Below are 25,424 nucleotides of genomic sequence, written 5' to 3'. Positions count from 1 at the left end.
TGTGTCAGAGATCCTCTTGCCCAGCAATACCAGAGGGTTCCAGACTTGCAAACCAAGTCTGGGCAGGTTGGGATATGAAGCAGGAGGAGGAGATGATGTAAAGCAACTTATTTATCTGACTCAGAAGGGTTTGGAAACCAGCTTTATACTTAGTTGCCAAAGCACCACTGACTCAGTCTGGGTTCTTCCTTCTTTTCATTGGAGAAGAGACTCAGGTAGAATAGGAAGAGCCAACAAAGTCTTTCTGCTGCTGGTAGGAATATTCAAAGCAACAGAGTATTTCAGAGAACTTATGACTGCATGTGACAACAATCAGTGCATTGAGTAAGAGCTTGGTCTACAAAAACAAAAGCGTACCTCGCTTTGCCTCGATAAATTAAGATCAGGATGCAGATAAGGATGCAGGTCAGTGCTATGCAAACCCCAACAACAATGCCAGTCATTGATTTCTGGTCCAGATGGTAATAGTCAGAATAAGCTACAACAAAAAGAGCATAGGAAGTAAAGAAGGAGTTGCCTCCTGCTTCCTGTCAAGAAATTAACAGTTACAGCCATAACAGAGACAAATGCTCCCTTTTAATGAGATTTCCAGACTTTCTCTGTCATACATTTTGACACTTTTTAAAATAAAACTTGCAGACCAAACCAAGGAGTGTGTGCAGTGTGGGAGGGGAAGGAGGGACTGCCCTAAACCACAGCCTCTTCAGTGACCTGCAACATGGAGCAGAGGAGCTCTCTCCAACACCTTCCTTACAGGATGCTCCCAGACCACAAAGGGAAAAGGCTTGGAGAATTCCAGACACTGTCACCTAGAAGGGTTCACTTTGGTTTATGCTTTGACATAATTTGTCTATCACCCTAATCCCGAGGGCATGAATATTGCTTATTCAGCCCTAAAATATAGGATTCCAGGATTTCCTGGATTTCCTGGATTCCAGGAAAGAAAGGTTAAAAGGTTCTTGTACCTGAATAATTTCTAGCTCTTGTCTCCCCAAATACCTTTAAAAGCCATAACAAGGCACAAAGATAAATCTGCTTCTATTTCAGACAATGTGTTCTCCCATTCAACCCCCTGATGTTACCTTAATTCCTGCAAGGTAACACACTGTTTTTCCCCAAACAGCTGCAATTGGGGCTGAATTCTGTGGTGAAATATATGCTGGTATAGCTCTGACAGGCTGCTTTGGGTTGCTGGAATACCAGGAACCAGCATATTTCCAGCATATTTCAAGATGCCATCTCACCTCTGCTGAGCTGTCTGGTTCTATCTGGCCCAGTGCTACTGGTATCTCAAGCCAAATAAAGGACTTAAAGGAAATGCCTTGAAAGAGTGGCTGCAAAGTTGATTTTGTTGTATAATTCCAGTTATGTATTATCACTTGAAAGGCAAACTTCCAACTTGTGAGCAAAAGAATTAAACCAGTTTTGAGTTAACTGGGATAAATTTCCAAAACAGTTTCATTTAGAAAAAAACATTATGCTGTTGGGACACCTCACAGAAAACAGAATGGTTTATCCAGAAAGTGGTTACCAGCTAAACCAACCAGGGATCTTTTTTCCTGGTACTTGTGACAGAAGTAACTAAAACATTGCTACTGACTTGTGGAATCTCCTGAATCCAAACGTTTTGGTCTCTGATTAGACTCTGATGTCTCCTTTGGCAGGACAGCAAGTTCTACTGCATTTGAGAAGGGTCCTTCTCCCACTTCATTGGAAGCTGCTATTTTGACCAAGTAGACATTTCCTGCTACAAGGTTTTCCAGCAACGCCATGGTCATGGCTCCTGTAAAAAGATTTGATAAACAGTCCCAGTTAGACAAAATCTCTGGTAACAGACTAAGATTTAGACACTGGGACCTACACTTTCTTTCCAATACCAACTCCCAATCTTGTCTGCAGACTGTGATCACTTTTGTACATTCTAAGCTGCATAGAGAGGGTGTGAGCAGAATGAACACTGGGGTTGCCTGCTTGTGTCTCCTGTCCTTTCCCCCCACACTGCTTGCAGGCAGCAGGCTGTGCAGTGTCACTGTAACTCAAAAGCCAGGGTGGAGTTCTGGCTATGATTCACAACATGCTAATCCTAGATCTGGTGCTAATCATAGAATCATAGAATCATAGAATCCTAGGGGTTGGAAGGGACCTGGAAAGATCATCTAGTCCAACCCCCCCTGCCAGAGCAGGGCCCCCTAGAGTACATCACCCAGGAACGTGTCCAGGGGGGTTTTGAATGTCTCCAGTGAAGGAGACTCCACAACCCCCCTGGGCAGCCTGTTCCAGGGCTCCGTCACCCTTACAGTAAAAAAATTTTTTCTGATATTCAACTTGAACCTCCTATGCTCCAATTTACACCCATTACCCCTTGTCCTATCACTGGTCACCACTGAGAAAAGCCTAACTCCATCTCCCTGACACTCACCCCTTACATATTTGAAAACATTGATGAGGTCACCCCTCAGTCTCCTTTTCTCCAAACTAAAGAGCCCCAGCTCCCTCAGCCTTTCCTCATAAGGGAGATGTTCCACTCCCTTAATCATCTCAGTAGCTCTGCACTGGACTCTTTCAAGCACTTCCCTGTCCTTCTTGAACTGAGGGGCCCAGAACTGGACACAATACTCCAGGTGCGGCCTCACCAATGCAGAATAGAGGGGGAGGAGAACCTCTCTTGACCTACTAACCACCCCCTTTCTAATGCACCCCAGGATGCCATTGGCCTTCTTGGCCACAAGGGCACATTGCTGGCTCATGGTCATCTTCTTGTCTACCAGGACCCCCAGGTCTCTTTCACCTACACTGCTCTCCAGCAGGTCAGCCCCCAACCTATACTGGGACATCGTGTTGTTCTTCCCCAAATGCAAAACTCTACACTTCCCCTTGTTGAATTTCATCATGTTACAGTGTTTATGCTGTGATTGTGTCTGTGAGGAGATGCTCCAAGCATTAACCAGACTTTGAGGCAGCGAAAGCAGTGTTAGGCCTCACTTGTATACTAAGCTATGTGAATGAAAATGGTTTGAACCAAATAATTCAGGTTCAGTTTATCAATTTTCAGGTCTAGTTGGTAAAAGGAAAAGGACAGATTTGGAAGAGTACCTTATATCATGCTTTAAAAATAAAATTAAATCCTATCTAGAGCTGTGTAGGCTTCCTTGATTCCTGTGCATCTAAGCTGTGCTACTAAAAATATTACAGAAAATGTCTCTCTCACATGTTAAGGATTAATTTCCTAAAGTCCCTGAAGGCAGACAGAACTGCTTAAGAACATAAATAGGATTCACTTGCATCATCCTTAGACAGGCAAAACTCCTGTCAAAGTCAATGAGAACTTTGCCTGTCCAGGGGACTGCAAACTGCTGCTTAAAATTTAATTCCTTTCTAAAATGCCTGTGTTTCTTCCTACCACAGAAATATATTGCTTGTCTTATATATTTTCTAATATATTGCAAATAGTTGCAGCTAAAGGACCAAATCTATGCCTTGTTCTCTTTCACATAACCCATTGGCTTTCTCAGACTGAAGTCTAAATTTCAACCTTTCAGATCAGTTTCAGAAGACAGAATTTATAGCATCATGGAAGCAAACAAAATAGCAGGTTGTTGTGCTGACAGAAAAGATTGTACATTTGGCAGAAGGGAAGCTACTTCAAAAGCTATTTCAACTCTTCCATAAAAAACACCCATTAGCTGAAAGCATTTGAAGTAAAACGTGAGGGACCTGTAGCCACAGGAGCTGTAATATTTAGCACCAGCAAGGGTGAGAGGTCACGTTTCAATATTACAGGCTCTTTCCCACCAGCTCCTTTCAAATCTGCTGCTTTGCTAAAGCAAGGAAGCACTTGGTACTGATTTACTGCACACCAAGTGTCTGAAGGCTTCAGATCCACTCGAAGAGAACCAAGGAAAAGGGGGAGGTGGCTGGCAGATAACCCACATCACAAACCAACAACAAACTGCCATTATATTTCTAGTTTTGTCACAGCTAACACAAGCTCAGCCCAATTGCAGGGTTTTGTTTTAAGCTGGCGGATTGATGGAAATTTTTGTGCATAAACTAAAGCCTTGTTAAGGCTTCCATAGGTGGTAGGGATGGGTTTGTGGTTTCTGTTTTGGTCTGGTGGGTTTTTAAATCTTACTTAGTTTCTTATTTGGGAGGCTGTCTTTGGAGGCATGGTAAAAGAAAGGGGTTAAGATTTCACAAATCCTCTGCAGAGGATTTAAATTTAAATGTCAAGACAAAGCAATGCTCTTTATTCCTATTGGGTTAGCTGACCTTTTCAGAATAAAGGCATAAAAAAACCTGAACCCTGCTTCTGCCTCAAATTACCTATGAAAAGACTTTCACAGGACTATTACAGTATTTGCCCAATTTTACCTGTACATATTTATTTTCTGTCACAGGCATTTCCATCTGTACTTTAACTAAGAGCACTACAGATTGTCCTAGCATGTCAAGGTGACAGAATTCCATGCCATGCTTCAAACCCTATTAATTAGTTGTCAAAATACAAAATTAGTTACTCTAACATTGATGGACACAATACTACATTGAGATGTATAGCTCTCCATTTGCTCATTTTCTCCAGCATTTTCAGCATGGGAACACATAAAAATGTTTACAGCTACTGCCATCCCCTCATCCAAAATATCTATGATAAAATCCTGTTTGAGAAGCTCTTCAGATTCATGGCTGAGCTGAAGTTTGTACCCAGAAGCAATCCAGCCCCTTGGCTACAAATGCAGCCTATCACTAGAATGATGGGATTTATTCAAATACAAGCTCTGTGCATTTAAAAGCTGCTGGGTTTTTAGTAAGCACAAATTCTATCACTCATTCCTTGAAGAATTTTAATAATGAAAAACCAGGGGTTCAATCTTCCCCCAACAGTTAGACCTTGCTGATATTTCAGAGAGTAGTTATTTTGCACAAACTTTGCCTAAGATGACCATTTTATTTGAGGCCAGCCCAACAAGCACCATTCTGCTCCAGCAAGGACAAAGCAGCACTGACACCTTTCCAAATGGCTGTGGGTCCTTTATCCTCTCTTCAGGAGCAGCACAAAGGGCAGCCCCTGGCTCTGCACTAGCCCAGTTCTCTCTCACTGACAGTCAAATGAAATTTAGGCCTTCTGTGAGCCAACCCATTAAATTTTATAAATTTTCTCCACAGAAAATTCCCAGGCTCAGTCTCTGCTGACAACTGAGCTTTCAGCCATGGAACAGCACAGAGCAACAGTACAGTGACTTTTCCTGGGCAATCCTCTTAAATAAGCTACTTAAGCACATGACTTTAAACTGTAACACTGAGCCTCCCTCTCTGGTTTAACACACTGTTAGAACATTCTATATTCTGAACTGACTCTGTCTATTTTGAAGACCAATCAAACAGTAAATGTCTTTTTTTTTGGCTGTGACAGAATTCTGTTCTTGATGGAGCTTTTCAAATTGGAGTATTATGCTGGAAAGGACCTATAAAAATTTAGACTATCTCAACATCCAATCATGAAGATGTGGCTGCAGTTCATATCACCACACCTGAGTTCCTGTTAGCTTAGCTAGCTGGGCTCAGCAGCAGCAAAGAGCCAGAGAGTTAAATTGAATTTGCAGAGCAATTTACTGGGAAGTAGGGGAAAGTTAATTAAGCAAACTGAGCTAACTGGATTAGCAGTGATTGAAAGAAACATATAAACCCACAAAGCCATACTTACAAGTTTATTTCTGGAGAGTGGGTCATCTCTGAGACTTCAGATTTGACAGAGTCCATTTACAAAATGAAACACTCACAATCATGGTGACACCAGAACTAAGATGGATGTAATTAGATTTATGAGACAAATGCACACACTGAGCTCCAAAGCAGCACAGACCTTTGCCTCTCACCCTCTGAGTATTAATTGATTTTTAACACGTTTTCATTACAACCACCAGATTAATTTTAAACCAATTTTAACTTTCATGTAAACTTTTATACATATTTCTTTCTTATTGTAGTCCGAGGGAGCTGAAAGTAACAAAGTATCTTATAAAGCATCATTGCCCAGTTCATTAGTTTGTAATTTTAATTTACCTTCTCTGTGCAACACTTGCCATTCTCCAGCAATCCAAGACTTCCTGGATGCATAGAGGATAGTATAGCGTGTGACAACTGTTTCAGGGCCATCAGGTGGCTTCCAGGAAACCAAAGCAGTATCATCCTCTATCAAAGTCACCTTCACCCCTACTGGAGGGCCAGATGGTGCTGTGAGAACAGGAACACAGTGCTATCAGGTTAACCTCATTCACATGCAATTAAATAGCTCAAAAAGAAACTGATGTGCAGACCTAATGGTTACTGCTACATCCCAGATAAAGAGCATATATACAAACACATACTGCTCCTCAAAAAAAAAAAAAAAAAAAAAAAAATCTCCTTTAACTCTGATCTGGTCAATGGCTTAGATTTTGTAAAGGTAAATTTCATATTTTTCTTCCAGTTCCAGAAGGAAACAGTAATGGACAAATCCCCACATCAGTACCCTGTGAAAAGGTACATCCCAAACATTGCCACGTAGAGGACAAGAAGCTGAAGTTTTAAGCTTTTGAGTTCCACTGACAAAAAAGGAAACCAGCAGCCAGAGCAGCAGATGAGCAATACTGCTACAGTTTCTAAAACTTCTGGGGTTTAAAACATGTTTTCATTACACCTATGAATCAGCAATGCCTCTTTTTTTATACATATTTTAGATTTTTATTCAAGTTACCTCTATTCAGTGGTTGCTAACAGTATGAGTGTATGACATTTTATATATTAAAAATAATTTCACAGTTCCAAAACAAGGATTTTCCTGATAGCATTTCTGTATCTCAGCTTACTGAGGAGAGCAGTAGCTGTAACTCAGAGGAAAGTATTTCTCCTACAGACAGCTTTAAAATAATACACAATTTTTCAGGTGTTTTGATGCACAGAACTTTCCTTTTAGAACCATGTGGTCCTCTCCTAGTGGCTTACCTTCTGGAAGGGTGGTGTGGTAGACTACTGGGCTCCAGGGACTGGAGAGCTGGTCCACATGCAGCCGAACTGCAAATTCATACATGGTTTTTGGCTCAAGACCTTGAACTAACATGTGAGTCTCTGAACTGTGTAGATGAAAGAATAAAATAAATTTAGCAGCAGCAGTTGACCTGAAGAACCCAAACTCACACACTATCTCTCAGTCACTGTGAGTAGATTCATGTGATGAGTTCAATGCAAGACAAGCTCAAGCTCAGACACAGGTGCATCCATCTCTGCTGTCTACCTGACAAGGAACTGTTGCTAATCCTGGAGGATATTGTGTCTCCTCTCAGTTGACTTCAGCTCAGGTTCTCATAAAGGGTGTTTGGGCAGCTGATGCACAAGGAAGTCCAAGAATATTATTGCCCAGATCATCAGCAGGTATCCCAAACTGAGTTCTTTCCACATTTGTCCATAGCTTCTACCCAGAGGACCACTGAAACTACAACCAGCAGTGCAGCTGAAAATGCACACACTGCTGGCTCTGTCAGCTTTTCCTGGATCTGCTTCCCAGTCCTCAGAACAGACACAGGTTATGATTGCAACTTCCCCTTCTATCACCTCATGTTTAGGGGATCTCTGCAAAATATGTTCCTTACTCATCTTGTAGTCATATTTGGTTATTTATTTATTTAGTGTAAAATTCATGATAATAATTTTAATAATGCAATTTATTATTTGATCACAAAGTCAATTATAGACATTCTGCTTAATTTTGATTCTGAGGCAGGTGGAAACCTTTCATATACACCAGGGTTAATTCCAGGTGATAATACCCAAGTTGAGATTAAATCTTGATTTAAAATGGTGTTACTCTTCAGATACCATCTTATTAAATCTCATATATATACTGCAAAGGCAGTCACCAGTATTTGCAATAGTTTCACCCTACCATAAAAAGCAGCTTTATTTATGCTTCACATTGCACACTAAGAATTCACATGGTCATTACACTGTGTCTAATCATTCAGTCAGGAGTTATACAGATGGGGACGTATTGTTTGAAGAGAAAACCATCAATATTAGGATGGAAACTATCTTAAAACAGCATTTTCCTTGCTTATAAGGTTTGAGTAAACCCAGGTATTGAAGGAGCTACACACATATAGATTCCCTCCACAGCACCATGGCCCCCAGCATAGGCACTCATAGTCATAAAGGGGCAAAATCTGTTCCCATTCCACCTGGACAGAGAGCTGGACATCAAGCCTAGGTGGAATTTCTTCCCTGTTCTGAGACTGCATGGCCCATGCATTGCTTCTGGAAAATGAAAGCTGAAAAAAAAGCTGCATTTCCTACTCAGCTTTCTTCTGGCAGGGTGCCACACACTCAGGAACGTGGCATTCCCACAATAACAGGCTCAGCCCCATAAAACTAAAAAGTTCTTGCTTCCAGTCTTAGAATCAGACACTGGACTAAGACCCATCTCTGACCAGACAAGAGACAAATAATCTATTTTGGTTTGGCTAAATAAGAGCTTAAATGTAGATGGTTAAAAAGCCATTAAATACTCAACAAGATCTAACAGAAGGATCACAGGTAGAGCACTGTACAGTTCTATGAACACATCTTAAATACCCTAGAAACAGAACTAGCAACCACTGGGCAAAACACACAGTCCTCTAAGGGAGATAAAAGCTGTTAAAGCAACCGAGAGATGGCAGGAAGAGCAGAGCAGAAACTGGAAGCATCTGGGAATGGGAAGCAGAGACTCCTTAGCAGTGCTGCACTTACGTTTGAAGGTAAAGAACCAGAGAAGCATTCTGCAGCCCCACGGGGTTGCAGCGGATGGTGTAGTTAATGAGCTGTGCAGATGTGAAGGCAGGTTTGCCCCAGTGCAGGTAGATAGAGGACGAGGTGTTAGCTTTGGCATAGAGGTGGTGAGGGGGGGGTGGCGGTGGCACCATGCGGTCACGGACAGCTGTTTAAAACAATAAAAAACAACAAAAAAAAGGAGCCCGAGTTATTTAATGAACTGTAGAACCGTACGCAGATATCAGCAAGATCCAGAGACAGGTCTGAGCCCACAGGTTTAGATTCCCATCTGTCTCTACCCAGCACTACCAAGGAATCTGGTTCAGGTTATTAAAGATCCCTCCTAACCTGATAGACATTACTCCTGTAGTCCCCTTGTTTAGTGAAAAGCAGAGTAAAAACTATAAATAGACACAAGGGAGAGAGACAAATCTCTCATAAGGTACATGATACATCCCTGGTTAGATGATGCAGTCTGTGAGGGGAGGAAAATGTGCTCCATAGCTATTTTGTTTCCTCAGCTGCAGTTCAGAGACTGTATCAGTTGTGGGATGACCAGGATAGTGTTTGCCACAGATACAATCATTCTCTTTCTCTGTTTTACACTGTTTACATTAATTGATTGTTTCTAGGTTAAAAATCCAGAGCTGCTGAGACCTTCAAACAGCCCAGCTCTTCATAAAAATCTTTGTGCAGCTACAGCACTTACAGACACATCCTGGAGTGCTGACTGTTTGGTCTGCCTGATAACCTTCTTCCATACTGTTATATGCCAGCAGCCTCACATGATACTTTCTTCTGGGATCTGCACAAAGAGAAAAGGAATAGATTCAAACAAAAAATAAGGATTCTCAGACTTCTACAGAGAGAGAGAGAGAACTTTATTCTCCAGCAAGTTTGGTTCAAATCTTGCCCACTACAATCAGAAGGTTGATGGATGGGCTGGAAGCCTGGAAGCCTGTTCAGCCCTGCAAATCCCCCTGAATCTCTGCTCACACTGCACTAGAATCAGTCACATATCTCCCAGTCTTGCTTCCTTTAGTCTGAAACAGAAGTTTGTAACACAAATCGGGAAGAAAAGGCTAAATATCACATTTCTATCTGTACTGAAACCAGACCCTCACAGGTACAGTGTTAGATTTATTAATAATTATTCAGCATTTTGAAAGTGCTTTCAAAATCTAATCATTTTTTTAAAAACAAACAGCATGAGCTTTACAGAACCCAACATTTATTTCTGGATAGGCAGACTGTAATGAAGCATGGCAATCAAAGCAAAGCAGGAGGACAGGACCCAGCAAAAAAAAAAAAAAAAAACCAGGAAATGTTTTGGTTCCAGATTCCTAGAGGAGATAGGTTGGGAAACAGCAGAGATTGTTAAATAATGCCTTTGCCTAACTTCCACTTCCAGAAGTTTTCTTGGAAGCTGCTTCTGGCATTCTCAGAGTCACTGTTCCTAGCCTAAGGATCTCTGTGTTTCCTCTTCTCTGGCCATATCTTTGGGTACCCATATTGCAGTTTGCTGCTTCTCAGTTCTGCCAGTGAGACGTTGGCCTTGAGCCAAACGAAAAATGACAGAGAAATCGGTTAGAAAAGGGGCCTTGAGCTTCCTGTAAGTGGGGATAGCACGGAGTACTCACAGGTACCCACAGGAACGCAAATCAGCACCCTCCTTTTGGCTCCTGTTTATAACCAACCCCTTCCAGGATCATTCACCAGGTGGCAGGAGAGGACGTTTTCCTCTTATCATGAACCTATTAAGATTTTCAGAAGGTCTAAATAGATTTTTTCTAACTGTGCTGTTCTCCTTTGCCCTAAAATACCATCATATTATCCTTTCTCGTAATAAGCTCTCCTCTTTCTCATTTTAGCCGAGATTTGGCATGGCCTCTCCTCTCTCATGAAGCCGGCAGGAACACAAACTCCTGACCTTTCCTCACCACAAACCCGGGTTTTGTTTGCATCAGATCGCTGGCTCCCTCTGCAGACTGCACCAGCGATACAACCTCAACAACTATCGGATGTTTCTGTGAGGACAGCACAGTAATTTCATAATAATGTCTTTTGTAAAATTTTCTCTCATTTATTTTCAAATAAAAAAATCTTTCTGCACTGTAGTTACGAAAATCAGCTTTAAATGAGGTACCACGAAGTAGAGCTTACAAGTCTATGCATCTTTATTTTTAAAATACTATTTTATCAAAATCTAAATAAAAATGTAAAGGAAAAGGGGCTCCTTATTTTGGATTGAAGTATTTCTATAATGTGCCTAATGTGAATGGCAGAATAGGCAGCAGAGCCTAGCAGAGAGTCTATTTTTTAAATAGACTTCAGCATCACAAGTAGACAATATAAATAACAAAATGTAAAAAAATATATATTTTTTTTAAAAAACTAGAGTAAAAACTCATTTGCTTTGAAGTTTTTTTCACTTTAACAACAAACTACACCTGTTTTTTCTAACCAAAAAAATTACAATCAGAGAAAAGGAGGAGATGGACACAAATACATGGAATAACCTTAAGCGTGTGATAAAAGAAAATACTAAATATTGAAAATTCTGAAAGATAAAGATCGTAAGATAGAAGTAAATTGTTGCAATCTCTTAATAATTTGTAAAAATACAAACGACACATGAAGGGAAGGTGCATTTAAAAACAGAACCCAAGCAAAAAGATAACTGCACTTCAGAGGTACCAATATCAATAGAGCAAAATCAAGTTATGGTGACCCACTGAGGATAATTACAGCAGGCATCTCAGAAAAGCAGGAATATAGAGCCAGGAATATTCCTCCCCAGGCTTCTTCACCTCTGGTAGGGTAGAAATGCGTGTATTTAGCATAAAATGGAAATATTCAAAACAAAGCCAAAATTTATAAAGCCATCAAGCCATCTTTAAGATCTCAATAAGATTATGCTTTGGAGGCTATTCCAGTGATCAATTCTCCCATCCATTCATAGAAAAAACCTTGAATTCAGGTACTGTTTAACAACCTGGGGACAGATTCCACAGCAAGAGGCAGCAGCCAAGTGTCACAGACTTTTTCTTTACAAGTTGCTGCAGCAGAGCCCCCCGCTGCACTTCCGCAGGCACAGGATGACAGACACCACCATTTATCATCCTGCCAAGCACCTTCAAAAACTCTGTGCCCTTTGAAAGTGGTCACCCAGAACTCCTCATCTTCACTGTGAAATGAAGAATAGCGAAGGTCCAGTGCCCTGCTGAGCTGAATGAGAGCCTGTGAGGTCTGTTTATCCTCATTGCTTTTTTCTTTTTTTTTTTTTTAAACCTGAATTCCTCATTAACGCTTGATTGGGGAGGAGAGGAAGATTAATGGGATGTGGAAGAAAGGCAGGAACGTAACTCCCACGACAAAAATTTAAAATGTCTTTGTGAAAAAACACTTTAAAAAAAAAAAAATCTTAATTTTAGGTATCTTTAACATTTAGAACAAGCACATTGAATACAATTCATCTTACTCGTGTTCAGTGCAAGATGTTTCAAAAAGAATGATCTTTAAAGAGCAGAACCTGTTTAAAAATGAAGTCTCCCAACTAGTTTCTACCATCTGAAAAAACAAGGTTATTTGCACCTCACGCCATCACGGTTCAGTTGGTAACACAATTAGTTCAACCCAAACACGACGTTAGAAATCTTAAGCTCTCAGACATTACTGATTCTATGGTTGAAAAACCATCTGCTGTTATCTGTAATTAAAACAGCAACTGAGGAGGGCTGCATTATGTACTGGCCTGGAAAAGTCTAAATGTTAAAGTAATCTAAAAAGGAGAATGCAAACGAATTTTCCAGACAGTGTATTAAGCAGTGAAATAAATTCATGTGAAACTTGTTTTACAGATTCCCTGTGCAACATTAGCAAAGAACAACTCACAGCACCCACAGAGCTGCTCTGCTGTGGTGATCAGAGCTTCACAATGTGCAAAACAAGATAACCAAGAGCCTAAGATCTGCCTCCAGTTCCAACAGATACTTGCACAGTGTTTGTTTGATGAAGTGGTGGAAACATTTTTTTGGTCTGAAGTAGCATCTGTTTAGAGCATTTTTCACAACTGTTGGTTTCATTTACAATCTTATGATATAATTCACTCCTCAACAGTGCCTCAACCATCCCATAAACTTGATGAAACTCTTTCATCTAGCAGTTCATCAGCTGGATCAAACATTCAAAGCCAGACATAACCTTAGAGAGAAAACAAACTTCAGGAGCTTTCTTATCTTTAGGGATCCTGAATAGTTTACACATAAATCACTGATAAAAGATTGGGGATGGCACAGCCACCTGGGGGGCTGAGAGCCTGACATTCAGGCTCTGCCATCCAAGCAACAGGAGGTTTGAGAGAGCCTCAGAAATCAGGGATGCAAGGATTGAGGCCATCAGTCATGCTCTGAACAGACCCAGGAGTAACACATCCTTCCACAGGAGATCACTGCTATTCAGAAACAAATTAGGTGCAGTGATTTACTGAACCCATTCAACATGTAAATTCTGTTTAAGTAAAAAAACAAAAAAACAAAAAAACCAACCTCACATTAAGATTTCACCTCTGCATTTTCAAAATTTCTCTGAACAACTGGTAACACTGAGTCATTTCAATTAATTCTGCAATTGCCAGCAGTTGTGTTGGGGCTGAAGCCTTGTTCCCAGCCTTAAAGTGAACAGGAACAATTTTGTAGCCTACTTACCAGGTGGATGAATTTTTAAAAGTTAATTTGTTTCTGTTGGGTGCAGTTTGGTTTGTTTGGTTTGTTGTTTTTTTTTTTCAGTGCTGCTATCATTAGGTTGTTGTAAAATTTCCACAGCACACGTAGCTCTTAACAGGCATTTTTATTGCTATTATTTAAATCAGCTTGTGGAAAAGACACAAAAACTACACTGTATAAATCAAGAGGCTGGCACTGAAGTTGATATAAATGTGCTAGAACTAATTCATAAGTTTTATTACAAGAGTACCTCTGGAGTCTGAAAAGACATTATATTGTAGTCTGGATGTGATAAGCTGGCAGAGCTTCAGGCAGTACAACCTATCTGCCTCACACACCCTTTCTGTATAACCAAAACTTGTCAGTATTAAAATCACAAGAATAATAGTTGAACCAGAGTCAAAAATTTCACATCTGACAATTACAGTGCTATAAAATAAGAGTAGGAAAAAGCTAAATATTCCTTATATGGATTAGTTTCAAATTATCAAAATAGATGCTGTCCCCCAAATCAGCCTCATTTTCCTCTGGCAGTTTTTGTAGGAAGGTTGCTGCTCCCTGGTGATTCTCCTCTGGAATCCCACATCTTGTTATTCACTCTCCCATGAAAACTTGCAGTGAGCCCTGCAGCTTCAACCCTGCTCGCTCTTCCAGCAGAAAGACGCATGGGGGAGCCTTCTCGTTGTTTTCAGAGTCTGTGAATAGATTCTACACCTTACAGTAAAACTATGGCAAAGCTGAATACTGAAAGTATCAGCCAAAAAATTATGTTGAATTGTCATTTAAAACATCGATTTTAACTTGGAAAAAAATACTAAATGTTACAGTAGCTGGAGCTTGGTAAGAGTGCAGATGACAATGACTTGCTACATCCCTGAGTCTTGGAGATTAAGTCCAGCTTCTTAGAAAGCAGTCAGGAAGCTCAGAGCAGTTACTGGGATTGGTGCTGTAAAAGCAGACCCTCCAAAAAAACCCCAGCAAACATTACAGTGCACACAGATGCTCCAACACTATTTTTTTGATAAGTCATTTCATTTCCAGCTCAGAGGGAGAACCCCAGTGACTTATCTCCCTGGACACAAGAAACTGAGAGAAACTGCAAAAATATCAGAAAGATTCAGACATGATTTATTACCAGTGCTCGTGCTCTACAAGTCATTGGAACATCCACATTTTATTGCACCACCTCAAAGTTCTTTATCTACTGCCATCAGCCTTGCTTCCAGGTAAATCTCCCACTTCTCTCAGTAAGTTGCTATTAGAAAGCAATCAGAAAGAACTCATATTCTAATTTTACCATTTTCTTTTCCAAAACTTATAATTCAAACATATGAACATCTTATCTATTTATTATTTAAACACAGATTGATCATACAGGGCCCAGTTTTCAAAGCTCAGGGAAATATAAATGGTCTAGTAACTACAAACACAATGGCAGGCAAAAGCAGCTAAAAAAGAGGTGGTATCTTCTCATGCCAAAGTGTATGTTGGTGTATTCCAGGGTATCCCATGGAGTTCCTGTCTCAAACTTAATTCTTCAGCACTTCTAAAACACTGAGACAAATACACAACTATACAACCAGCCTGGTATTGTTCCACAGTAGAATAAATGGTAAACCCTTACTGGCCTCTGAAATACATCCACTGAAAAACTGGGTTTTCCTGGGCTGACTGCTGCCAGCATTTGGAGGAAGGTTCTCTGTTTTGAAGACATTTTTCTAGTGATAAAGGTGACAAGGAGAGAGGAAAGAACATCCCTCCACCCGAGGTGGCTCAGTTCCATCTGGTAGAGTTAGAACTCATTACTGCCAGATGGTGTCCTCATGCACTTCCAATGAACACAGCTGAAAAACCAGAGGCATCAGCTACTGAATGCCTGTATTAGAAGTTGGAAAGCTAAGACCAAAAATGTGCTTCTAATCACTTTGCAGCTGGTGAAGGACTTTTTAACACAGCTACCTCATTCTAACATGACCAAGACTGCAGAGAGCAAACTTTTAGGAAAAGCTAATAAGACCAAAAAAGTGACTTTCCACAGATTGGAACAAAAATTCCATTCTCAATACATTCTATCTCATAAATAAAAAACTCTAAAAATAAAGCAGTGTGATACTAACAGCACAGCCCATGAAAAACCCCAATCCACACACAATTCCATCCTCCATTCTCAAACAAATACACAGAAATGTCTATGTCCTGATTAGATTTTAATGCTATCTTCAAATCAGTTTTCTGCAAAGGATCAAACTGCGTTTATCCCTTTCAGATTTTGATAATTTGTCTTCACACAATTCTTCTATTTCTGGTGAATCTAAAGCATTACAGATGAAAACAAAGCAGGCTCCAGGGCCACGTTGCACACAGGAGACACACTCCCTAACTGCTCATTCAGCCAAAGCTTACATGAAATGCAAAAGGCAGACTCCTAAATCAAGAGAGTTACAGAAAGCCACGTTTGCTGATACCAACACAGCCAAAATTTTGGCTTTTTGGCAAATGCTTCATAGAAAGCATCTGTTTACAGGCTACTTAGCCAAGGTTACAAGAGAGTGTAATATTGCAACCCCTAAAAGCCCTGTCATTGTTTCCTTCAGCTGCTGCATGTTTGTGAAGCTCTGAAAGGCCTTGAAAGGAGCCAGAGCAGAGCCAACAGGTCAGGGCTAGATAAAATTAAGAAAGAATCCGAGGTCAGACCATGAAAGAACTTTTTTTTTTTCCCCCACCCCTCCAGAACAGTGAGTCCACCTCCAGCAGCCTTTCATTCCATCCTGATAAGAAGAGACAGCACTTCACAATCTGGATTTCAGACTTTTTAAATCCTCTTTGGGGAGAGGAAAAGATAAGGATGGCCAAAGAAAATGGACATTTTACTACCACTTATTGTTGATTCATTCAGTCTGGACAGTGAACACACTTTCATACCAGTTTCAAACATCCCCATTCTCAATACTGTAAAAGGAGAACATTGATAGAAATACAGGTACTGGGGGAGGGAGGAGGTATGTTCTTGTTTCTAAAAAGAATTAGGATTGCAGAGAGTTTCTAGACAGGGAAAAAAAAAACCAACTTTAGTCACTTGATGTTCTGAAGCAACTAGAAACCTTGAAACAACTTGTTAAGCTACATCCAGTATGATGACTCTAACAGTTGGGAAAAGGGGACAGGAAAAACATTGCAGTTTTATTCTATCTTACAGATTAAAAAAAAAAAATAATAATAAAAAAAATTCTCATTTAAAGGCATGAAAACCACACCACACTCAGAAGGCTGAAAAAATTATTGTTCTAAGGACAAAACTCCTGTGGCCAAATGTCCATTTTTAATTTAATCTTTTGTGCTGCTGGATTTTTTGTGTAACCTACAGGTCCATTGTTGGGTAGTGGTCCGGCTGGATAGCTCATTGGTCTGGTTTGCCAGGGTGACTGCACTGCCCCCAAGCCCATCCCTTCAACACAATAAACTCCAGATAATTATTCAAAGAAGAGGCCAGCAGCATGGGCTGCTCTGACATCGGGTCGTGGCCTTTGACATCAAATCTGGGGCTAGCTAAAGTCTGCTCCAAGCAACAGAGGTCCAGGGGAATTATTAAGGGGGAAGGGTGGGAAAGGAAGAGCACTGAGAAATACTATCCTTGAAAATGGACTTTTGAAGCAAAGTAATGTAAATACAGCAGAAACTTATTAGGAAAATAAGCAAATACGTTTCAAATACACCAGAGAAGAAAGGGATGGAGAAAAGTGCATCAAGCCAAACAGCAACGTAAAGCTGGGAAGTAGGAGGATGCAAATTCAGGTCTGTTCCTCACAAAAGCAGGTATTCCCTCCCAGATTTTGAGAAATGGGTTTTATTTCTCTCTTTTAAAAACACCTTTTTATCCTGCTTGAGTACATATAAATAAACAAACAAACACAGTCTACCAATCCTGTTCTATGTTTTTTTAACCAAAAATCTGGGCATGCAATTTCCAAGCATTATTCTAGGTTTAGATAGAAATATTTAATTACTTCCATTTTTAAAGGAGTAAAATTGCAATTGATTGTACATTTTAAATAATGTTGTTAATATCAGATTAAAACGATCTGAGAGGTTACAAATTGCCAACATTTTACATCTCGTGGTTTCTTTTCCACTTTAAAAGTAACTTTAAACAGTTGGAACAAAGACTGTCTGTGATACTCGTGTTTTCCTTTGCAAACCAAATAACTGAAGTAGAAAGTAAGCGATTTGGTCTTAGTACAACATTGTAGAAGTTTATTTTGGTAGAAACTGGAACATAGGACATAGGTGAATTGATCCAGCTAAACAGTCTGGCCTTGCAGGGCTTTGGATGGCTCTCGCTTATTTGTCTAAATCTGTAAAGGGTCTGTATCCCTTTTGTAGCTCTGTGCTATCCCCTTAGAGGGCCCCAGGACAAACAACACCTCACACCCCCTTGCAGTAAAAACATCACCTCTCCTACTGCCCAGCATCAGCAATAGCAGCTTTATAAAAAAAAAAAAAAAAAAAAAAAAAAAAAAAAAAAAAAAAGTGGGGGTGGGGAGGGCTGGTGGGGCAGAATAAATTCCTGACAGTTTGGCCTTTTGGGGTCCAGGGAAACAAGAGAACTGGCTAAACGTCCCTAATTTTTTTAAAGAGGTGAAGCAAATCTCCAGGATGTGGAGTTTGCTCCGTTTCCTTAGGGGTGCAGAGCAAGGCTTTCAAGCAGTCCCTGTTTCTCTCCCACTTTACAGAAATGTTTGATTGCACATGCAAAAAGCTCTCTGCCAATATTTTTCTACCACCACACTCAAACCCGCGGGCACCCTTATGTTAACTAGCCTGGCTCACCATTTTCCAAGTGAGCCCTCCAAAGCTAACTTGAAAGCAATACCAGAGGCCTGGACAAACACCTAATTTTGATCTTTTGTGTTCATCTTTTCTTCTGAGAGACCTTTTCTTTTGTTGCTGCCCAGTGGAAAGCACATAGCTCATTGGTCCTGCTTTGAAAGATGAGAGCACTGCCCCCCAGTCCACCCCTCACAGCACAATCACTTTAATGGAATTATGTAGAGAGGCCATCTCTGGAAGAAGAAAGGGAGCTGGAGGGGGGAGGGCAAGAGTGGCCGAAGGAGCCAGCAGAGCCTTAATAACCCCCTGGTTACTAAAACAGATACAAGCCACTGAGAATTTATTCAGTGGCCCAAATAGAATGTGCCACCCCACGTAAGGTTCCCTTGCATACAGCAACAGAGCCACGAGTGAGTGACAAAAAACTGTGAGTAAATCGAATATTACAGTGAAGGGTGAGGGGAAAAAAAACCAACAGACCACACAAATGCTGCTAAGAGCCTCGAAACGGGAGTGTGCTATAAAAGGTTATTTTCCATGAGATGGAAGAGACTAAAAAGATGATCAGCATTTCTGGGTCACAGATAGGAAGGAAGTGCAGATAGTTTACCCGACCTTCCAGCTAAGAGAAATGCTTCCAGAAAAAGGCATCTAAATATAATGCTATATGAGCACTCTACCAAGTTTGGCTTAAGATCTCTTTAGTACCAAGCACTATTTTACATACACCCTGACTGCCTGACATCCAGCATCACCTTACAATAACTCATTTTTACACAATGACAAAGGCAATCTGTTCACAGCACCCAAACTTCCCCCCGAAGCTATGAAATAAATTTTCTGTCAGAACCAACATTTTCTGCTGGTCTGTCATGGACTCCCCATGCCATTTTGACCCTTTTGTGCAGCAAAATGAAAACACTATCTATCATTACTTGCACCACAGTGACTTTCTAGGAGGTGCACAATTTCATTGCAAAAACATCTGGGGCTGATGACTCTCCTCAGATCTCAAGCTTTAGGAGTTGTGCTGTTGCAAGCATGACTGCAAGATGCAAAGTTTTAGGTAGGGCAATTAATAACCAGTCCTGCTCTCCCTTCCTTGAGAGGGCAGCAAGGAACTGCACCAAAACAAGTTCACATTTCTAGATGTAAAACAAGTCAGACACGAGAGGAAAACAAGCAAAATACAAGCAAGTAGAAACCACCACTGTATTTTTCTTAAGGCAAATATTGGCTACACAGCTTATTTTCAGCTGCATCTATAATTAGGGCCCAAACTTCAGTGGGACATTCTGTTATTGCAGGTGTCAAGGGCCACACATACTCCTGCTGGCACAGTGCTCCCTTTTATTTGTCAGACCCCAGGCTGGGGGGTACAGCTACCAGAGACACCTAATGCACACCCTGTGTCCATGGGCCTGCCAGCATGCACACTTGTGCAAGAACTGAACTATTATCAGACACTTTCAGATGTAAATAAAGCAAAAGCTCAAAATTTGGTACTCATTTGCTGAATACAGGGTAGAGTGGCAAGGTAACCTTGGAGGCTGACAGGCAACTGACACATTTTTCACAGACTGGAAGTTTGTCTGATATGCATTTACTGCTTCTCATATGAAAACTCTCCTACTTCATTTGCTGAAGTTCAATTCAAAGGCTTAAATAAAAGGCTGGCACCAAGTTTCCTTTGCATGCTACTTGCAATGCAAAGTATTGATTGAAAGCTCAGCATATCATCATTCAGAATCATTCTATGATTCTATGATATAAAGCTGTATGTCCTCTATTCGCAGAGGTTCATAAGCCAGGAAGCAGGGAAACAGTGCTAACAGTGCTTGTAGAGTTCAACTCATGGAACCATAGAACTGGCTGGGTTGGAAGGGACCTCAGAGCTCATCAAGTCCAACCCTTGATCCACTCCCCCCGTGGTTCCCAGCCCATGGCACTGAGTGCCACATCCAGGCTCTTTTGAAATATCTCCAGGGATGGAGAATCCACCCCTTCCCTGGGCAGCCCATTCCAATGCCTGATCACCCTCTCCCTAAAGAAATTCTTTCTAATGTCCAACCTAAACCTCCCCTGGCACAACTTGAGACCTCTTGTGCCCTCTTGTCTTGCTGAGAGTTGCCTGGGAAAAGAGCCCAACCCCCCCCTGGCTCCAACCTCCTTTCAGGGAGTTGGAGAGAGTGATGAGGTCTCCCCTGAGCCTCCTCTTCTCCAGCCTCAACACCCCCAGCTCCCTCAGCCCTTCCTCACAGGACTTGTGCTGGATCCCTTCACAGCCTCCTTGCTCTTCTCTGGACCTGCTCCAGCACCTCAATCTCCTTCCTGAGCTGAGGGGCCCAGAACTGGACACAGGACTCAAGCTGTGGCCTCCCCAGGGCTGAGCACAGGGGCAGAATCCCTTCCCTGGACCTGCTGGCCACGCTGTTCCTGAACCAGCCCAGGATGCAACTCAAATGCCTGAGCTCAGCAGGCAATTCCACCTGAAGTGAGGACTTTGCATTTCCTCAGCCAGGAAAAGTATTCTCTCTCCATACACAAATGTGCCTGTTACTTTTCTTTCACTATCTTCTTTAGATGATGCCTCATTCTCTCCAGCTTCTGACTCGTTATGTATCTGTGACATTTAGCAAGGGTTTTAATTTTAATTACATTTAGATTAGGATGAACAACCTCCCTAGTGGTTTAGCACAGCAGTGTTATTTTTAGTCTTTACTTTTTCATGCAGCATATCCAAAACATCCCCTGAAGAAAATTTCCTTTTGTAATGATAATGAAAATACCCAGGACCTTACAGCATCCTTTGCTCTAACGTGCACTGCTGTCACAATCAGTGGTACACTGGCACGAGCTATTTGTAATGAGCTTCGTGGGAGGAATTTGCACAGAAAAATTTATTAAAACCATAGTAAGTGACAGTTTGTCACCAGGTGATGAAGCCTGACAGACTACATACTTATATTCTAGCTTAACTTTGGTACAAATACCCATCTGGAAGGCCAGAAGAATTTGCTGCTCCATAAAAATCATCATTTCCACACTGATTCCATTGAAAACCATATTTCAGTGGCATCTTGTGCTCATCTCTTTTCAGGCCAGGACTCTGCTCTTTCAAAGATAACTCACCAGAAGGATTACTCAGACTCTACTACTGGCAGCAGCTGTGCAAGTTAATGTTGTTGTTGCTTTTAGTTAAATAGATGTTAATGGCTGATTTGAAGACTACTTAATTAAGACCAAATTTCTGGAACAGTATTCTTGACAGCACCATAGACAGATCAGGTGGTCTACAAGGGGTCAACATGTGTTAGCTGAATTTGGACCTAATATACTCAGGAGCACAAATCCTTTACTCAGAGTAATTCTCTGAACTGTGTTCTGAGCACTGATACCTTCTACAAAAATGTTGTATAATCTCCATACATTGCAAGGAGGCACCTAAACAATAGAGTAGCTTGGAAAATTGCAGGTTTCCTGAAACATCTGAAAGTCTTTTGCTCTTCTGGCTGTCAGTACAACACCTACTATTCATTTTATACTTCATGGTGTTCTGTAAAACAGAAATATATTTTTTCTCCAACTTGGAAATGTATTACATTTTAAATGCAAATATTACTTACCACAGTTAGATGTTAACAAACTGTAAAGTATGCTCAGAATAGAACAGAGCAGCAATAACAATGTGGAAAAGCAAATTACAGCTTTGAGGAATCTGGGAAAGAATTTCACAGATTCTGTCTCTTTTTACATGAATGCTTTTTGTGTGTGTAGAGTATTTTCCATAATTATATACATAGAAACTTGGGCTGGTTTAAACTTTTCCTTCAAAATGTTTTTAATTTTTGTTTTTTAATTAAAAAAATAATCACTTCTCAAGGGAAGCAATGCTGCTGTTGTCAAAATGTTTGACCACAGACCAGCTGTAATTTAAATCTTTTTCCATACCCACTAGATTTTTAATTAGTTTTGTGAAGAACAAACATTGAATACATGTCAAACATTGTACTAACAAATTGAAAGGTACAGAGTAAAAGTAGAAGACTACTCATAATCCAGGTTATTTTTGTTGTCTTTCTTAATGCATTTGAGATTTAAATCCAAGCTATATTCCTATCTTGATTGAAAAAAGGAGAAGAAAATTATCTTGATGTAATTCCTCTGCGTATGAAGTTTATACAACAGTTAGAAAATGGAACACACTCTGACTGATTGATTACTTACTTAAAATAAACACACATCTACTTAACTCTTAGCTGGCTATCTTCCTTTGAACAATTAAAAGGGTTTCCCATCATTAATTTAGTTTTACAAATGCTAAATTGACCCTGCAGTTTGAGGAGCATTTTAAGCCAGCATTAGCCAACACTGCTGCTGAAAGAAGCCAGCCTGCTTCTCTCCCCTTCAGCCACTCACTCCTGCCACAACCTTTATTTGTTATTTTTCATCCAGACCAACCTCCCACCCTGCCCCTGTGCAACCACACGTGTTGAGGTAAGCACAGAGAGAACAAAGTAGCCCAGGCAGGTACACAAGGAATGGGGGGCAATTTCTTCCAGCTTTTGCTGTTTTATTGTACACTTTGATGAATTCTAGGAACTAAGTCACAACTCAGGGTGACAGACTGAGCTGCTGGCAGAGCCACCTCCCAGTTCCCAGCTGTGGCCAGCTGGTTAGGACCCAATACAGGCACGATGAGTTTGTTTCATGTCACACAGCCTGGTGAAATTGTGAACTTCAAACCTAGCCACCCAAAATCTTCAATGATAGACTATCCAGGTTATGGATTTATTAATAAAAGTAGTTTCCCTCAAGGGGGAGCTGTTATCTAATAGACTGAATGCAAAGCTGGACATCTACAGCTCAGTTCTGTTACTGATGTGTGGTAACTAACACATGCAGTTTAAACCATCAGTAAGTCCATGAAAATGGCCTTCTCTTCCTTGTATTTCAGGTACCCAGTCAGTAAGATGGGGCAGTGAACTCTCATCCACCACCAGTGAACTCACTGGAATGGTCACATGTTTCTGGAAGGATGCAGGAATAACAAAGGAAAGTGGAATTAGGAACAACTGCCTAAAGTGGCTTTTTGTCCTGGTGCTCCAGGCAGTGTGCTTCAGCTTCAGCTGCCCTGCTGGGGCTCGAGGAGCAACACAGGCTCTGCAGTACCAGAGGGGAGACACTCCTGGTTTCATCACCCCCTTCAGAGGAAAATATTCTGGCAGGGGGGCTCGAGTAAAAGAGGGAGGTGTAGGTGCTGCCAGGCAGCAGGAGTACCCAGGACTTGTGCCTGAGTCATGTCAAGCCCCATGAAAGGGCTCTTCCAGTCACAGCCCACGGATACCTATCTACTCTGCTTGGATAACACACACAAATATAACACACTCAACCACCCCTGAGCAAAGTTTTACAGCAAAAATAACTGGTGGGGAGTGCTACAGCTCTGGGTTTTCCAAGGGAAATGGTTGTCACTCAGGCAACAAAGCGAAACTCAGAGAAATTAGATAGAGGCAGGTAAGAAGCAGTAAAAATACAACTAAAAGACATGAATAGAGAACTAAGGCAAGGTTAGGTCAACATTTACAGCTATCACAAAGATAAAGATTAATACAAAGGACTAATAAAGTAACAGGTATGCATCTGATGGAGAAGTGCTGGACCACACTCAGACAAAGAGGATCAGGAAGCCAGAAGATAGCCTGTTTTTCTCCTGACAGATCTAAATACACATGTAAAAACAGACACACAGATACAGAGCTGGGCAAGAGGCTGAGGTACATCCCTCCCTGCATCCAAAATATACAAAGAGAGTGAGGAAATGATGGGTAAATGGACACAAGGCCCAGCAGTGCAACATGTACCCATCTGCCTCTCTTCCCCAATACACTCTGTCCCACCCTGCTGCTTCTAAACCTCTCCAGCTCAGCTGCCTTAAAAAGGCCCTGGGATATCATATACAGACCACATTTTCAAGATATATTTGCATACAATATTTTATGTCTCCTTTTTCTGAATATACAGATGTCAGTTGGACAGAGAGCCACAATATGCACAACTGGGTGCACAGCAGAGGCAGAAAACATGATCCAAACAGGACCAAAATCTATTTCCCTGTCCCAGCTCCTAGAAGCACGTGCAGTAACAAATATTTTTGTTTAGTAATGATAACCAGCTTGAGCAAGGATGCAGCACTCAGCTATGAAAATGGTAAAAACACTGTGAAAATAAGTTCTGAAATACACTTTTTATGCCAAACTTATTTCTACTACATTTTTTTCTCTTATCCAAAAATTTTACAAGTCTGGAGAAGAAATTTCACAGCAAGAGGTGCTTCTTCAAACAAAAGATTTTTTTTTTTTTTCCCTATTTCCCACATACCCTCCCTTCATTAGCCACAAAAAGTGTGACTCCAGGCAGCCGAAAAAAAAACCAAAAGCCAAATAAACACACACCAGAAAAAAAAAACCCTGGCTTTTCCTCAATTGCATCCTTTCCCAAAATACAAAACTGCAATGTTAGCAACAATGTCTTTGTGGCAAATGTATAGCCAAGGTGTTAGCTGAAGGTAGGAAAGCTACCAGAAAACAGCTTAGCCTTAGAAGTGCATTTACTTATCACTAAACCCAGAATTTGCAAAGAAACCCTACATTTACCTTTCCCATGCAACTATCACAAGTGGTAGCATGAGCCAAAAAAAACTTTTCTGAAAAAAACCTCAGGAGAAATTAAATTAACATTTTGATCACAACATCTGGATTGTTGTTTAACAAAGGAAGAAAATAATAAGATATTTTTTTTAGGGGGGGGGGAGGTGGGAATTAAGAAAAGTAACTAGCCCTGTACAGCAAATGTTTTCTTCTGTCCACTCTGAAGTCTCTTTCATGTGCTAATGGTGGCATTTTTTTAAACTCTTCCCCTTTGACTTACTCAGACCTTTAAGGACCTCACACATCTAATGGTTCCTCACATTCACCAAGAACAATCAAGAGAGGTCTGGGGGTTGACATGCAGTATGATTAATGGACAATGTTGATTTAATTTCCTATAACAGGAGTTTTCTCTAAGCTTTCTCCAAGGGGCAGTTTC

The 25,424-nt window shown here is 40.9% G+C and overlaps 1 protein-coding gene across 1 annotated transcript in view; it reads right to left on the bottom strand.

The window, feature by feature from the left end:
- PRTG (protogenin) overlaps positions 1–25,424 on the bottom strand; it is a gene marked incomplete at its 5' end in the record, with an annotated part of 87,487 nt that overhangs the window by 7,560 nt on the left and 54,503 nt on the right. The window contains 6 exons of the mRNA XM_071753938.1: positions 358–478; positions 1,601–1,783; positions 6,064–6,234; positions 6,985–7,112; positions 8,764–8,950; positions 9,494–9,589. Of these exons, the coding sequence (XP_071610039.1) occupies positions 358–478; positions 1,601–1,783; positions 6,064–6,234; positions 6,985–7,112; positions 8,764–8,950; positions 9,494–9,589 (886 nt within the window). The remainder of the gene's footprint in view (positions 1–357; positions 479–1,600; positions 1,784–6,063; positions 6,235–6,984; positions 7,113–8,763; positions 8,951–9,493; positions 9,590–25,424) is intronic.

Source organism: Heliangelus exortis, chromosome 11 (assembly GCF_036169615.1).
Source record: "Heliangelus exortis chromosome 11, bHelExo1.hap1, whole genome shotgun sequence".
In the NCBI taxonomy this organism is placed as follows: Eukaryota; Metazoa; Chordata; class Aves; order Apodiformes; family Trochilidae; genus Heliangelus; species Heliangelus exortis.
This window is presented reverse-complemented; position numbering and strand designations above follow the sequence as displayed.